Here is a 16,055-nt window from a genome sequence, read left to right on the forward strand (position 1 = left end):
CCGTAAAGCAGTTTTTCTTCTTTTGGTTTTTGCCCAGGGATTGCAAGATCACAAGGAAAATGGGAACTAGGTCCTAGCTTCCCTCCAATTTGGAAATTTTTAGACCTCCTCTTACTCTTCCTGGCCATGGGTTTTGTAACCAAGCAGGGTATAAACCATTTTAATCTCACCAGGAATTTGATGCTGTTTCTGGGTCACAGACTCCTGTGTGCAGCAGTGAGCGTACATCTGCAGCCTCTAGGTCAGAAGTCAGTAGGCAGGGTTTTTTGTAGAAATTAACAAGCTAATCCTAAAATTCATGTGGAAATTCAAAGGACCCAGCTCAGACAGTCATAAAAAGGAAGAACAATGTTGGAAGACTCATACCTCCTGATTTCAAAACTTTCTGCAAATCTACAGTAATCAAGACAGTGTGGTGCTGGCATAGGGACAGACACATAGATCGTCGGCATAGAGTTGACAGTCCAGAAATAAACCCTTACATCTGCGATCAACTGATTGTCAACAGGATTGCCAGGACAAGTTAATGAAGGAAGAAGAGTTTCTCAGCAAATGGTACTGGAAAACTGGACATCCACATCCGAAAGAATGAAATTGGACCCTTACCTCACGTCGGACACAAAAATTAACTCAAAGTAGATCGTAAATCTACATGTAAGAATAAAACTACACAACTCTCAGAAGAAAATATAGAGTAAATCTCTGTAAACTTGGGTTGGGCAGTCTTCTTTGATATGGCATCCAAAGCACAAGTAACAAGAAAAAAGTAGATACATTGAACTTAACCAACATTTAAAATTTTTGTGCTTCAAAGGACACTGTCAAGAAAGTCAAATGACAACACACAGGATGGGAAAAAATATTTAAGAATCATATATCTGATAAGGGACTTCCTTCGTGTGTCCCAGAATACATAGAGAACTCTAACAACTCAATAATTAAAAACAAATAAACCAATTAAAAAAGGAGCAAAGAATCTGACAAGACATTTCTCCAAAGATAGACAAATAGTCAATAAGCACATGAAAATATGTGTAACACCATTAGTTTTTAGGGCAGTACAAACCAAAATCACAGTGAGACAGCACTTCACATGACTGGCATGGCTATAATGAAATTGAAGGAAAGAAATGGAAAATAATAAGTGTTGGTGAGGATGTGAAGAAATTGGAGCCCTCATACCCTGCTGCTGGCACTATAAAAATGCAACAGTTCCTCAGAAAGGTCAACATGGGATTACCCTATAACCCAGCAATTCCACTTCTAGGCGTGTACCCAAAAGAATTGAAAACATATTCACACAAAAACTTGTTCACCGGTGTTCACAGCAGCCCTGTTCGCAATAGCCAAAAAGTGACAACCCACATGTCTATCAGCTGATGAGTGGACAGACAGGGTGTGGTGTACACACACACGATGGGGTGCGGCTGGGCAGTAAGAGGGAATGACGTGGTGACACGTGCTCCGCGTGGAGGAGTTTATATCACGTGGTGCCAAGGGAAGGGAGCCTGTCCCAAAGGATTCCATACTGTACAATTCCATCTACATGAAGTGTCCGGAGTAGGTAAATCTGTAGACAAAGGAAGGTGGATTAGTGGTTGCCAGGCCTGGGGGGATAAGTGGGTGTAGTGATTGAGAGTGAGGTTATTTGGTTGGGGTTGGGGTGATGAAAATACTCTAGACAGTGCTGTTGATTGCATGAATGTGAATGTACTAAAAGCCACCGAATTCTACCCTTTAAGAGGCTGAATATTATGCTATAGGAATTATAGCTCAGGAAATCTATTTGTATACTCCACAAAAGTCAGGACACTCAAACAAAGAACCATCGCCCCCTCCTTCCTCCTCTAGAGAGACGTGGCATAGTCCTGGGATATGGAAACGTGGTCCCATCCCTGCCACGGGCACTGGGTTCCCGGAAACCCCATTGGCAAAATAATTCTTGGTTTGTAAACTTCAAGGAAAGGTGGAGTTAGAGCGTTTGAATTCATGAATGAGCCTATTTTCAGGTTCGATAAAGTGAAATGAAGACAAAATATGAAACGGAGACTAGTAATACTTTTGATGTGTGTTAACTTATCATAATGAGCATTGTCAAATTAATTTCTTTTTTTAATCCCCTACTTGTTTAAAACTTGCCAGGTACTCCCCACACAGTTTCTAGGAAAAGTGTGCGGTTTTATTTTGCTCTCTTGCACAGAATGTACACATTGAGGCATTTTTTCCTGCCTGTTCCTCTGTCCATATGTTCACAGCCTGCTGTTATGGCACCCGAGTCATTGACTGGTAGGCCCGTCCCTGGCCCCAGGAGGCTCAGAGCAACCCAGATGCCTAATAGGTCAGAGTCTTCATCCTGCGTTTAACTGCTCAGCTCTATTTCAAAGACCCTTCTCCGCTTAGACTATAACAAACCCTGATTGAGCGCCCACCCTGTGGCAGACCCAGGATGAGTGTGGCACAGCCCCGTCCCCCTGGAACTCGCGGGCTCATCTTCGAGGGGCCAGAGGCTGGGCCCTTCCTGCAGCCCTGGGAGGGGCCCGGTGGGAGGAGAGCGTGAGGACGCCAGGGTCCTTTCTGCAGTCACCCTCACCTCCTTTTCCCTCCCAGCCCCCAGTGCCCTCTTCTCCTTAGCCTCTCAGGAAACGCTTTCTGCAACCAGAGGTCTGGTGGTGGAACAGTCGGCTGGGATTCTCCCAAAAGGGAAGGGCATGACAGACGATGCTAGGCTTGTTCTCACGTTTGAGAGTTTGTCTTCGGTGGACAAGGAGCGTGATAACTGAGCACTAGGAGCAGTTGCATGTAAAGATCTTACTGCATAATTTTCAGAAATCATCTTAGAAAAATCAAAGGGGGTGGCAGAATATTATTGTAGTTTTTGCATTCTGTTCATCAGTTTTGAATGAGAAGTCATGCTCAAAACGTGTCTTTTCTAATTTTTATTGTTTATTCTTTTTCTATCCTACCAAAGCTTGGAGAGGTTCTCTGCGTGTTAGGGGCAGGTGGGCACTGTCCCTGCTGCAGTCCCGAAGCCCCAGCAGCTCCCAGAGGAGGGTGGGCAGGGCTCTGGCAGGACACCTGGGTGACAGCGGAACTGTGGCCACGCATGTGGCTTGTTAGAGCTCTCTGGGGCTCTTTCTTTTAAAATCATCTCTGAACCTCCCACCTGTGAAGTCCTGCTTCTCTGCAGGCCTCAGCTGTTCCACCTGGTCCTGCACCGAGGACCGGGGTCTTGGGTAGTCAGGTTTCCACCTCATCACCCTTCAGTTCCCTTCGTTTGCTGCCCTCCCCCCAACTATTCTATCAAAGGGCTGAGGGATTCAAAGACTAGAAATGCAGCCTTCGTGATGACCCAGCGGAGGAAATCCTACCAGCAGTCCGCCGACCCTGTGTCCTCGCATGTCTCATTGCACCGACTTCCATTAACATTTGAACGACATGAAAACTGTCCAGTACAGACCTGCTGACGTCCGATGCCCGAGATCCACAAGTGGCAGCTCCTCTTAGAGCAGAATGGAGAAGGAAGGGGCCAGCTGAGGGAGCAGGGTGGTACCTGGCCCTCGATTCTCCCCATCTGGACACAGTGCTGTCATCCTGTCCTCATCCCTTCCCCCACCGCACCCAGTACCTCTTCCTCGTCTTCCCTCCTCATTCCCTCCCACTCCTCTCCCAGCTCAGCATCTCATGCTTTCTCTCACGTTTATAAAGGACGTGATGAAATGTTCACAACAGAGGAAGTAGCCCTGATGCCCCTCGTGTCCACATCGTCCTCAGGGACGCTGAAGGCAGAACCTCGTGAGACTCCTCTTGAGGTCGGGCGGAGGGAGGGAGCTGAGGGCCTCACGTGTCTTCCCGTCCTTTCTCCACGCCACTGCCTCCTTCCACGTCAGGGGCTCCCTTGCAGGCTAACCGCAGGAATGGGCTTGGGCTAATTTAAGCAAGAACAGCAACAAGAAGCCTCACGAGGCTGTGCATTCTGTCATCAAGCTGAAGACAAAGCGACTGGTCCTTTCGGTGGAGCCAGAGCTGTCCGGGGGCCAATGGGCGGTGTCTTGGACACCACTGTCGGGGGCCCAGCCTATGCCGCTTGGCTCACTCCTTTCGGGACACAGATTGTCAGGACGTCCTCCGGGGCCCAGCTTGCACGCCGGACCGAGGGCTGCTCTCCCACGGGAGAGGCACCACACTCTTGTAAGAAGGATGCGGGATGCGGGGGGCCAGGCAGCAAGGTCCCCTGTGCGTTTCCTCCTGACGTGTGTTCACCTCCGAGCCAGGCCCCCTGCCGCACGTGGGGGGTGGTGGGCTGCAATGGGACCAGGCCCGTCACCTCTTGGGGACCACGCACCCTGAACCCACTCAGGTTTCCCAGATGCGCGCGCTCCTTCTCACTGTGAGTCTCTGCTTGGCCCTTCTCTCTGCTGGCGTCCACCTGTCAGATGCAGCTGGGGCATAACTGCCTGCGGAAGCCTTTCCCAACCCCCCCCCCAGCTCCCCGTGCCTCCCCACCCTGTGCCAACCCTGCCCTCACTGTTGTCCAGGTCTGCCCCCCACCTCCATCTGGTGTGCGGGCTCTGTGAGGTCAAGGTCTTGGTCTGAGTCACCTCGCCATCCCCGGCACCTCGCCCCGCTGCAGCGCGTGCTGAAGATTGTGTGGGCCGCACAGGAAGGCACTGGTGATGGGAGGAGAGACAGCCTTGCCTGTGCTCGGGGAACAGCCCACCACCCAGCTCCCTGGGGGTGTCTGGATGCTCAAGCTGTACTCAGTGGGCCTGTGGTAGTGAAAGAAAGTAAACTATAACACGGATCACCAGCTAGAGCTTGAATAAACTCCGTTAGTTTTGTTTGTTTTTGTAGCAGTGTTGATTACAGAGCTAGCACAGTAAGGGGTGCGGGCCTGTGGTCTAGTCTGCACTGTGTCCTCCGCTGCCTCCGAGATCTCAGGAAAAGCCCTGCTCTTCTCTGGGCTCCTGCTTCCTCGTCGTTCAGAGGCAGAGTTGACTGGTGTCAGAAGCTTCTTGCAACACTCAGATCTTCTAAGCTTCCAGAGAGATGAGTAGATTACTGACCTTCAGAGCATCCCACAATCCTGGGTGTGACTCAGCGCCAGTGCAGCTGCTCTCGGTGGGCCCACCTGGAGGGCGGGTTCCCCTGGCTTCACTCAGGCATCCTTCTGTCCAGGTCAGGCTGCGCTCAGGGGCCACGTCCCAGCCTGCGTTCCTATCATCCCCCCCAGGGTTCACTTCATAGCTCTTTTCACGGTTAAAATCTATTGGTCATCAAAACCCACTTTTGCTGTCTGAAGACCTGGGCTTCCTCCCTGGGTCATACCTCTCCTGGGTCACACTTTATAAACACACCTCATCTTTCGGGCTCTTCTTTTAGAATATTAACTGGCAGAGTAGGTAATGGAGGAAGGGAAAGGGACTCTGAAGCCCGCTTTCTTCTTCCCACAGGTCACCAAGGAAAACAGAAACCACCTGCTGCCAGAGATTGTGACGTGTGTGCAGAGAGGCCGGAAATGAAGACGGTCTGTCCCTGCTTTTCTGCAGGTGAAGACATTTCTTCGAGGAGAGCCCAAATGCCCTGCTTGTCACGGGTTTTTGCCTTCGTGTTTATGAAACCTTGGAGGCTTTTCCAAAGAAAGCCTGACAGCTGTTTCCCATAAAATGTTTAAAAGATCAAATTAGCCTTAATGCTGGATCGACTCTACAAGATTCACCATCCTCTGTGGCTTATTTATGCTGAGAGATTTCTGTTTATTTCCTCTTGCAGTGGTGCGTATGATTTGGGTAAATTATGAAATGAGAAATGGTTTTTGGCATATTAGATGGAATTTGCCCCCATTGAAGTTTATAAATGTGTTCAGAGAAGGGGGAGAAGAGTTCACTGCCTAATCAGTTTGGCAAGTCAGGAAAAATTAACTCCTGCTCCAGGAGCAGCTGCAGTCTCCTGCAACTTAGCGTGATAACAGTTATTTGATTTAAAAAAATCGGTATTCCAAAAAAAGCCATTTTCGGTCCCCCCATCTCTTACTGTGTATCTGTTTGCTTATTGCTTAATACAATAAAGATGAATGTCATGGTTGCAGACATGTGAGTCCTTGTGTGGGAGGGATGGGCCGTCTGTAGAAATGTCGGCAGTGCGTGGTTCTCAGCGGGGGTTCAGATCCGAGCCCCCCTTTGGCCCCGTTCATTTAGACGTGTTCTTAAAGCTTTCTGGGCCCCGTTTCCCTCCCAGAAAATGGGGACGTGAGTGCCGTCAAAGGCGGTGCCGCCACAGCCTGAAGGAGACCACCCTCGGCCGTCCACGCGATCCCCTGGGCTGGGGCTGTGGGGAAGACGGTATCGAGAGGGAAGGTGCAGCCCGGGAGCCCCGTGTGACAGACCACCGAAACCCCAGAACTCACAGAGGATAAAAACTGCCCTCCCAGGCGTTGATGGGACACAATGACGGTAAACAATTTGGTGTTTTTAGGCCAGTTTTGGTGAAGATCTATGAATTACCAGGATTTTTTTAGCCTTAGCTACAAACCCAGCTGGTGCTAATGCCGAGTGTGCGCTTGAATGTGACCACTGACGGGTCCAGGTGTGTGTGGAGCAAGGTGCCTGGGGACCTGGGCCCGGGTGCAGCGGACAGTGCTGAAAGCACTGGCGTCTCTAAACTGAGACGATGGTTTGCAGCCTGTGATGGGCTCTTAGGACGGTATCTCTGCCCCAGGGTGGCTCTCTGAGGCCTGGTCTGCATTGGCCCAGCCTCTGAGGGATCACAGCTGGTAAGGGTCACCCAGATTAGATCTCAGCCCTGAGAAAGGGTTCCTGGTCTAGGAGGAGGGGCGTCTCCATCCCATTGTCTCTGCCTGGATAAGCAGTCCAGGGAGGCTGTGCTCATGACATCTGACCCCGGGGTGTGACCTGAGCCTCGCTTAGCAGGACTGGAGGGCACTGCCCGCAGGTGTGGCCTGCGAGCTCCACGTGCTGGGGTGGCCTCTGCCCCTGAAGCAGGTAGAAGGCTCAGGAGCCCCACCCCTACGATAAATCTAGTCCCCTCTGACTCCCACAGCCCTGAGTGAGCCCCACGCAGCCCTCAGCACTGAGCAAGAGGGAGATATGGGGAGGCATGGGCCCTCTGCCCCCAGCACCCTGGCCTGGGGAGCTGGGCTGCCCCCGCAGAGGTGGAACCCCATTAGGAGGGAGCTGTCGCCAGCACCCCCAGGAGGGGCTCCGCAGTCACAAGTAGAAAGGGACATTTTCCTTCCGCTGCTTGGCCTTTTGAGCTCAGAGTGTCAGTCATGAATGTGGAGTAGGCTGATGTGGTCTTAGAAGGAAAGGGGCTGTACCCCTGAAATTAACACAACGTTGTAAATCATCTATACTCCAGTAAAATATTTTTTTTTAAATATCATCCAAATTTAAAAAAAAAAGAAGGAAAAGAGCACTTAGAGCTGAGGCCAGACATGCTTGAGGAGGGTGGGTGTTAGGGTCTCCCCACTGTGCCGCATGGCCCCAGGCATTTGTAGCTGCAGGGAGCTCCTGCACGCTTCTGTCTCATGGTGAAGAAATGAGTTTGCTGGCCCGTACAGGATTTGAGCCCAAGTCTGGGTGGCTCTTCTACGACTCCCACTGCATCCCCGTTTCTGTCTTTTTCACTGTCTGATGTGCCCCGAGATCTCATAGTTGACATTTAGCTGTGATTAAACTACAGCTGCTATAAATCAAAAGAGCATTTAGTGTCAGCTATGGCAAGGTCCTTGGATAATTATTGTATTACTTTGCCAGAAAGAATGGTCAGGGAGCATGTATGAAGATGTTAGATGCTATCCCTGTATTTTAAGAACTGAAATTTAATAAAGGGTAATGAAATGGTCTGAAGGTGCCCTGAGAATTCATGTTGGTGGTGTTAGGAGGCGGGGCCTTTGGAGGTGATTAGGTCATGAGGATGGGGCCATCATGAACAGAATTAGTGCCCTTGAAAAAGAGGCCCCAGAGAGTTCCCTCGCCCAGAGACGCTTCTGTCTGCCATGTGAGGAACCGAGTCTCGCCAGACACTGAATCTGCTGACACCTTGATCTTGGACTTCCTAGTCTACAAAACTGTGAGAGATAAACATTTGTTCTTTAAGCCCCCCAGCCTGTGGTATCAGATAACATGAATTCACAAATAACTCTAACTCGGGGTTGAACATGCACAGCCTGTAGAAACAGCGTTCTGCTGAGGTTAGAGACAGAAGAGAGGCTGGGCAGAACACTGAGAGGTGAATGCATTCCCTGAGCACAAGCTGGGGCCTGAGGAGGAACTGAGGGCTGCATCCGCGGGCCCGTGTGGTACCACTGGGATGAGTGGCTCTCGGGGAGGATGGGTGCGGTGGCCAGTTGAGATTGGGAATTCTCTTGTACCTGAGTTTGAAATGCCTGCTGTTCAAACAAATCCAGATGCCTAACGTAGTTGGATGTGAGTTCAGACTCCAAGGAGCCATTCACTCTGAAAAGCACAGAGTAGACGTATGCAGAGCTTGTGTGAGGAACTCAGGCTGGAAGAACATGGTCGGGTGGGACGAGCCGGAGCTGATATGGGGGACGGGTCTGCTCAGTCGTTCTTTCCTCCTCCCCCATAGCAGCTGCTTCACACACAGTATTTAAAAAAAATGGTTTGAGTTTGTTTTGTTTTGGCTGTGCCGCACGGCTTGCGGGATCTTAGTTCCCCGACCAGGGATCGAACCTGGGCGCCAGCAGTGAGAGTGCCAAGTCCTAATCACTGGGCCACCAGGGAAGTCCCCCAAATGGTTTCTTTTTACCTCTGAATAAGCACATGTTAGGAAGATGGCCCTTTAACTTCACAGACTAGGATCTCTCTGACTATGGTGGCTGACAGGAAGAGGACTCCGTAAAGCTGTACGTTTGTTACGTGTGGGGCAGGGGGCAGTGGTAGCCCAGGAAAGTGAGATGGGCCTTGCCCCCTCTTTCTCCTCCCTCTGCCTCTGTGTTCATAGAATGCTGTGTCTGGGAAGATCGTGTGTGTGGGGGGGCGGTGAGGTGCAGCTGATGGCAGGTGCTTGCGACTTGGGACAAAACAGTAGGGAAGTGGAGCAGGTTTGAGAGGAGGGCTCAGGGAACAGGCCTTGTGATGCCCGTTTCTTGGGCCAGGAGAAGCTGTGCATCGAGCAATTTTAGAAAATGTTCATCTGCCAGGCAGATGGTTTTAACACACAGGGCAGTATTTAGAATCAATACTGCCAGATTAGCCACGTGATTTATATAAAACCAAGCACTACATTTTTTATATTATCTTTAGAGGAGAAGCAATTGTGTTCAATATCCAAATGTAGAAAATAAATAAGTCTTTAGCTGTACCCTAGCAGAACACTTGAATAACTCCAGCAAGAAACGTCACCGTTGGAAAATCTCCTCTCAATGGGGGCTAATAATAGAGTATTTTGCAAGGAATACGCTCTGATAAACAGTTGACTGGCTGAAGATCAGGTTAACAAGCTCATGAGTTGTAAATATAAAAGTGGTTTACAACACTTAAAAAAAACCATGTGACTGCACTGTTGACAGTTCATAAGAACCCTGGATGGGGTCCAGCCGTGATCTCACCCGTGGGGCCACGTGCGCACATGCTCAGCGTGTACACTCAGGCGACTTTACTGCCATAGACAGCACAGGGGGTGGCATCCCTATCTGAGGAATCTGGCCCTGATGTGGATAAACGACACCTTTCCTTCTCCCGCTGCCTCCCAAAAGGCTGCCGGAGAAACGGGATAAGCAGTAGATCCAGCAGCTGGAGAAGCAGTTCTCGAATCTCCCGTGGAATGAGATGCAGGAGCACCTGGGGTGCATTTGCCTTCTCATCTGCATTGCTCTGTCCCTGCAGACTGCCTTCCCAGTTCTTTGAGCAGCTCTCACTTTCTAGGGAAGCAATGACTCTGTTTCTTACTCCTGGAGGCCCAGGCCCCAGATGTACCCAGTCTGAATGCTGCTGGGCGTGGGTCATTTCTTACGGAATTCAAGTGGCCACCCTATATGGGGAGGCCATGCTCACAGCTCCAGGCTGCCCTTTAGTCTCAAGAGCTTGGTTGCAATGTTGCCCAAGAGAATTTCAGGAACTGCCAGCCAAGTTTTGTTGGGCCAGCTTAGAGGACTGCAGTAAGGGTACATCAGCTTCTCTTTAGACAGACTTTTGCAAATCCATCAGAAATAAGCAAGAGTGCATCTCCAGGGACTGCTGACCTGAGAATCACGCACTGTATCTCTGATTACAGAGTCTACCTATTGTTATTAATTACTCATTGTTATTTTACCAAAAAAAAAAAAAGAATATTACCATCTACTTCCAAGGGATAAGGAATTCTCTGCAATACCCTCCCCTCTCCCTACACTTCCAAATCCCAGATACCTTTAAGAAATTTGACTGTTTCCAAATTGAGTATCTCTAACTATTGTCTTTCCAAAAGCGATGGTTCACCAGGTCAGTGATTATATTCTCCATGGACTCTGTTCTGTGACCCCTTCTTCCTCCCTCACATCAGCAAGAAGCCAGGTTTCTGTTCTACCTGATGGGAATCTTAAGATGAGAAAGACTGTCTCGGAATTTGCCTACAATATTGTAAATCAACTATACTTCGAGAAAAAAAATGTGAAAAAAAAAAAGAATATACATATATGACTGAGTCACTTTGCTGTACACCTGAAACTAACACAACATTGTAAATCAACTACACTTCAATAAAAAAATAAATTTTTTGTAAAAAAAAAAATTGCCTTAATGTATTCTTATAGTGAAGAGTAGATTTTTTGTTTGTTTTTTTAGAAATGACAACAGTTTCAGCAGAACTCAAACAACTGTAAACATTTTAATTCCAAAAACAAAGGTATGTGCAAGTGTCCTGTGACACAGTAAGGATTGCTTGGCTTGGAAACAAGCGTGCATTCCTGGGAAGCACAGAAAAGCTCTGGGGGAGACGGGACCTGGCTTCTTGCAGGAAGCCACTGTGCCTGCAGCCAGCATCATTCCTAGGTGGCCCTCCATGACCTGCCTCGACTAGACTTCTGCACTCACGTGGCTGGGGATGGTCGGCTCCTCTCACAGGATGCGTTGAACGTGACTGCATGCACTATCACGTTTTCTGCAGTAAAGCTGTCACTGGTTTAGACTTACTTAACATCTGCATAAATAGTATAAAGAAGTGAGATGTTTCTCTATACGTAGATGGAACATCAGCGCACTGGACCAGCTGATGGTGTGATACGCACCGCTGTCTGCTTCTTTTTCACAGTAACAGTGACGTATAAAATGCCAATCGTTTAGCATGCAGCTGTCTTATTTTCATCAGGGCAGGAAGGAGTTATGTGCTCTACTTGAGGTGTCTTAAGATGTTACATGGCTTTTGTTTGAATTTTCGAGTTCTGGAAAGGGTGCCTCCCGCATCCCACCTCTCTGGGGCCTGCAAGCACCAGAGTGGGAGGGAGGCCTGGTGTCAAGTTTTTTTTTTTTCATCACGTGAGATATTTTTCAAGAACCTGAGATCAAGTTATTCTATTTTGTACACAGCTCTCATTTTCCATGGGACGGATGTCCTGGCTTGCATTCTTCGCTCTGTCTAGTTTGGGGATCACAGGGGAGAAGCCGTGGGGGTTCCGTCCCTCCCCAGCGGCGTGGCTCCTAGGCCCGAGCTGGGCTACGGCTCGTCAGAGGCGCTCTGCTGGGAGGCCGTGTCGTCCAGGCCCATGTCCTCCTGGCTCGCTCTTCTGCACATCACCCCCAGGTTCTCGGCCACATAGCGACCTCCGAGCGGCCCCTGCTCCCCGGCCTCCGTGGGTTCGCACGGCTCAGAGAAGTGCTTCCAAAGAGAAGAGAGAAGCAGCAAGTGACGACTCAGCAGAGCTGATTGTCTCCCCAGTGACCACCCCAGCGGGTAGGTACCGGCCGGCAGTGAGGCGGGGCCCTGGGGTCAGAGTCTAAAGTCAGGTCCAGTTACAGAGGACCAAGGCGTGGGGGGGGGGGGGCAGTGGCGCTTTGAGGACAGGACATGCAGCCCAACCGACAGGCGGGCGGGGGGCGGGGGGGAGGAGGGGCCTCTGCAAACAGGGACCTTTTCTCAGGTAACCTGGAAAAAATAGGACCTTGGGTAAAAGGTCATTTGTGAGCCTGGATTTCCTGGGTTTGGGTCAGTGTCACTTCAAATACACTTAACCCTGCACAAATGCTCAGACATGCAGGTTTGATCCCAAACAGTAATACCGAGGCCTTTTTATCCTGGCTGCATGTGGTCCCAAGGACCCGGCCATCCTTGTGGGAGACAGGGAAAGAGAATTTGCCAGAATCCCAGAACTGCATCCACAGATCGTCTTAAACACAGATTGGGGGTGGCAGAAAGGTGTATTTTGTGCTTTGTTATCGAGGAAGTGAAAAAAGGGAAGGAAGTTCGTTTATGTTTAGTTATCTAACTAAACTAAGTTAAACTCCTGAAGTAACCTGGGGCTCCAGGATGTGTACAACCCCGCCCTGAAGGCTGGCACAACATCGCTGCAACCCCAGGGCTCTTCTTCCTAGGGCGGTTCACATTGGCCCTGGTTTCCAGGTGGCTGGGGGCACCACTCTATGACTTCTCCTGGGGGAGGTGGGGGAAGATGCCGGCCTGTAGGGCTTCTGCCTATGGGAGGAGGGGAAGAGCAGAGCCCCCTCCAAATACCCACACCCAGAACCAGGAGGCCAGCATGCTGTGACTCTGCTCCACCGCGGGCAGGACAGCGTGCAAACGTTCAAACGGAGCGCGGACATCTCCAACCTGACACCGGTTTTTGTCTTAACATCTCCTGTCTTCCCCTCCCTACCACGGTGCAGAAGAGAACTGCTGGGTATATATTTACGTACTCTCTGGGGAAGGTGTTCATCTCGTGCCAGCTAGCTTGGGATTCTGGATATGTAACAGTCTATTTGGGCCAAGTCCTCAAAACTCTCTCACATTTAACTACGTGTAAGTAGAAGGGCATCTTGGCAGCTTCACAGTGAAAGCTGGGGGCTCAGAATCAGTGATGATCTACCTGCCATGCGGATGTGTGACCTTTCCTCTCCCTCAGGCCAGAGGAGTGTGGAAAGAGAAGGAAAGACGACATGCTCCTGCTGCCTGGACCCGCGGAGAACGTGCCCCCCACATCCCGGGTTCAGGGCAAAGGGGACTCTGACGTCGGGCTCCCTCCAGCACGCCGGCCTGGGTGTGATTATTATAGGACACGTGCGATGCATCCTGTCCGCTTCCAAGCCGGGCCACCCAGCTCCTGCCTCGTTACGTGTCTGTTACTCTGGGACCCCTAGGGGAGGTGACGGACGCCTGCAGGCAGGGGGACCGGGGTCGTCACCCAGGAGCACCCCCCCCCAGCTCCTCACCCGCGTGGGCTGGCTGACGGCCCTGGCCGAGGGGCCCACGGCGATGTTGACGCTGCTGGAGGACTGGGTGTCACTGGTGTTGCCCCCCTCGGCGGCAGACAGCCCGGAAATGACCAGGGCGCTCGAGAAGCTCCTCTTGCCGAAGAGGAAGCTGAGGGTGGAGCTGGTGGACGAGCCCAGGCTGGACCTGATGAGGGCCTCGGCCCGCTCGCGGACGCTCAGGTGGCCAGTGGCGGGGGCGGGCGGGGGCTGGGAGTGCAGGGATGCGGCCGAGGTGCACAGGGACAGCCGGCTGCCGGACAGCCGCTGGGCCAGCTCGTGCACCGACGTGGACGTCTGCAGGAAGGGCGGGTGGCTGTCCATGATGGGGCCGGACGAGCGCAGGACGGGCGGCGTTTGGCTTAAGGCCCTGTGGGCCTGGACGGACTGACTCCTGCCTTTCCTCCTGCCTTTAAAGGAAAGCGGAGCAAAACAGATGAACCACAAGGGCCTACTGTACAGCACAGGGAACTCTACTCAATACTCTGTAATGCCCTGTATGGGAAAAGAATCTGAAAAAGAATAGATATACGTACATATAACCGAATCGCTTTGCTGTACACCTGAAATTAACATGACATTGTAAATCAACTGTAAATTAATTTTAAAAAATCCATAAGAGCAGGAATTAAAGCGAAAGAAGGGAAACGCACGGGCATTTGAAAGGTCACTTATCTAGTCAACCAAGAGCTTTCTAAAAAGGGGGATTTGAAAAAGGAGGAAAAGAAAGAAGGAAGAGAAAGAGAGAGAGAGAAAGAGAGAGAGAGAGAAAGAAAGAAAGAAAGAAAGAAAGAAAGAAAGAAAGAAAGAAAGAAAGAAAGAAAGAAAAAGAAAAAGAAAGAAAGAAAAAGAAAGAACGAATGAGAAAGAAGGGAGGGAGGGAAAGAGGGAAGGAAGGGAGGAAGGAGGGAAGGAAGGAAGGAAGGAGGCAGGGAGGGAGGGAGGGAAGGAAGGGAGGAAGGGAGGAAGGAACAGCAGACCAGGGTGCCGTGGCAGGCGGTCGCCAACGTGAGTGTCTGCACCGTGAGGTGGGCGGCCTCTGCAGAGCCCAAGGGACCCACGTTGGCCCCCCCCACCGCCTTCTGGGCCGGAACATCGGGCTGGGAGCCCAGCTCCGGGCTCCACTGAAGCCTGAGATCTGAAGGGTGTGGTGGGAGGGTTGGTGTGGGGAGCATTGGCCAGGCGGATGGGCCGGTCCGGCTTGCCCAGGCCTGTCCTGGTTTTCGCACCGAAGTCCTGCGTCCCTGGGAGCCCCCGTCCTAGGCAACCCATAACGTGGCCTCGTCAGCCAATCCCATCTTGTCCCTGCTTCAGGACTGGATTCCCGGGCTCCTCTGAGAAGCAGTGAGGAAGGGAAAACATGCAGGTTGGAATCATCTTGAGTTGCCTTCAGAAAGGGGGAAAACGGGTTGAGCCACAGGCAGTGGCCTTTTTTTTTTTTTTAAGAAAAGGTTCCCTTAAGATCAAGAGCTTTGAGAGACGCCCTCCCCGGCCCCACGGCCCAGGTTCCCACATCTGTGGCGGCTCCCAGTGGACTGGAGGGGCTCCCGGCTCCCTTGTACCGGCCGTCCCTCCCCTCGGGGGTCCCTCCTGGCCCAGCTCTCGCTGAGACTTGCTGAATCAAGGCCGTTTTGGACACGAGGGCCTGGGCTGCCCATGGAGTTGGTCCTGGCACAGCTCTGGAGGAAGGAAGGCTTAGAGTGCCTGCCCTGTGCCTGCCCTACCTCTGCGGCTTTAGAGACTGGACAGGAAGAAGGAGACGTGTGCCTTCTGGAATGCTGAATTCCTTAACTTAAGCCTCAGGAATCACCAGCGTCTAATTTTAAAATATCATTTTAACCACAAGGTCCTACCGTGCCGCACAGAGAGCTCTATTCAGTATCCTGTGATAAACCATAAGGGAAAAAAATATGAAAAAGAATGTACGTATATGTTTAATTGAATCACTTTGCTGTAGAGAAATTAATGCAACACTATAAACCAACTATACTTCAATTAAAAAAATAAAAAAGTAAAAAAGAAAATATTATTTTGAAGGGGGCAGCTGGTGACGTCACAGTGTTCCCAGTTGCCTTGTCAGTGTGTCTCCCAAAGTGGCTACAATTACACTCAATCGGTAAAAATAGAGGGGGCTGCAGGACGGGTGCCCTCAAGGACTGTCACCTCACCCCAAGGGCCCAAATGATGAACTGGGCCTCTGGTGATTCTGAAATATTGATGTTTGTCTGTGGGAGCAGGTGAGAGCGATGCATCTTTTGCGAGGTAACACCTTAGGGAACAGGCGTTACTGTGGACAGTCCCCGGGTCCCCTCCAGCCCTGCTCCTCGCGTGGCAGCAGACTGGCTGGAAGGCCCCCGGCCTCACACGGACCTTAGTGCAGCGTGCCCGCTGTGCTGCTGGGTGCCCGCTTCCAGAGGGCCCTGGGGCTCCCACCTGGCTCCCTCCTGCCTGTCTGCTGAGAAATCAGGGTGCTCGCCCCACAGCGCTGCTCTTGGTGGGGGACTGGGATCAGGCTCCCTGGGTGAGTGCAGGCACCCCCTCTGCACTCCCCCACACGGGGCTCCCACCCCGGGATGGGGCCCATCTGAGCGGTCCCTGCTCAAGAGCTAAGTCCATTACTCTTACAGAGGAAGAAAG

At 51.3% G+C, this 16,055-nt stretch overlaps 2 protein-coding genes across 9 annotated transcripts in view; one reads left to right on the forward strand and one right to left on the reverse strand.

Moving 5' to 3' along the window:
- The window catches only part of NTPCR (nucleoside-triphosphatase, cancer-related), a 36,185-nt gene extending 30,101 nt beyond the window's left edge, over positions 1 to 6,084 (forward strand). For both annotated transcript variants that reach the window (XM_057737513.1, XM_057737514.1), the window contains one exon: positions 5,451 to 6,084. In XM_057737513.1, coding sequence (XP_057593496.1) covers positions 5,451 to 5,519 — 69 coding nt within the window. In that variant the 3' untranslated portion in view covers positions 5,520 to 6,084. The remainder of the gene's footprint in view (positions 1 to 5,450) is intronic.
- Positions 6,085 to 10,843: 4,759 nt separating this feature from the next.
- PCNX2 (pecanex 2) overlaps positions 10,844 to 16,055 on the reverse strand; it is a 288,254-nt gene continuing 283,042 nt past the window's right edge. For 6 of the 7 annotated variants that reach the window (XM_057737510.1, XM_057737507.1, XM_057737504.1 and 3 more), the window contains 2 exons: positions 13,380 to 13,828; positions 10,844 to 11,832 (listed from right to left, as the gene is read on the reverse strand). In XM_057737510.1, the coding sequence (XP_057593493.1) occupies positions 11,671 to 11,832; positions 13,380 to 13,828 (611 nt within the window). In that variant the 3' untranslated portion in view covers positions 10,844 to 11,670. Of the gene's footprint in view, positions 11,833 to 13,379; positions 13,931 to 16,055 lie in introns of those variants that run through there. The other variant, XM_057737505.1, reaches the window with a different exon arrangement.

The sequence above is a fragment of the Hippopotamus amphibius genome, chromosome 5 (genome assembly GCF_030028045.1).
Source record: "Hippopotamus amphibius kiboko isolate mHipAmp2 chromosome 5, mHipAmp2.hap2, whole genome shotgun sequence".
In the NCBI taxonomy this organism is placed as follows: Eukaryota; Metazoa; Chordata; class Mammalia; order Artiodactyla; family Hippopotamidae; genus Hippopotamus; species Hippopotamus amphibius.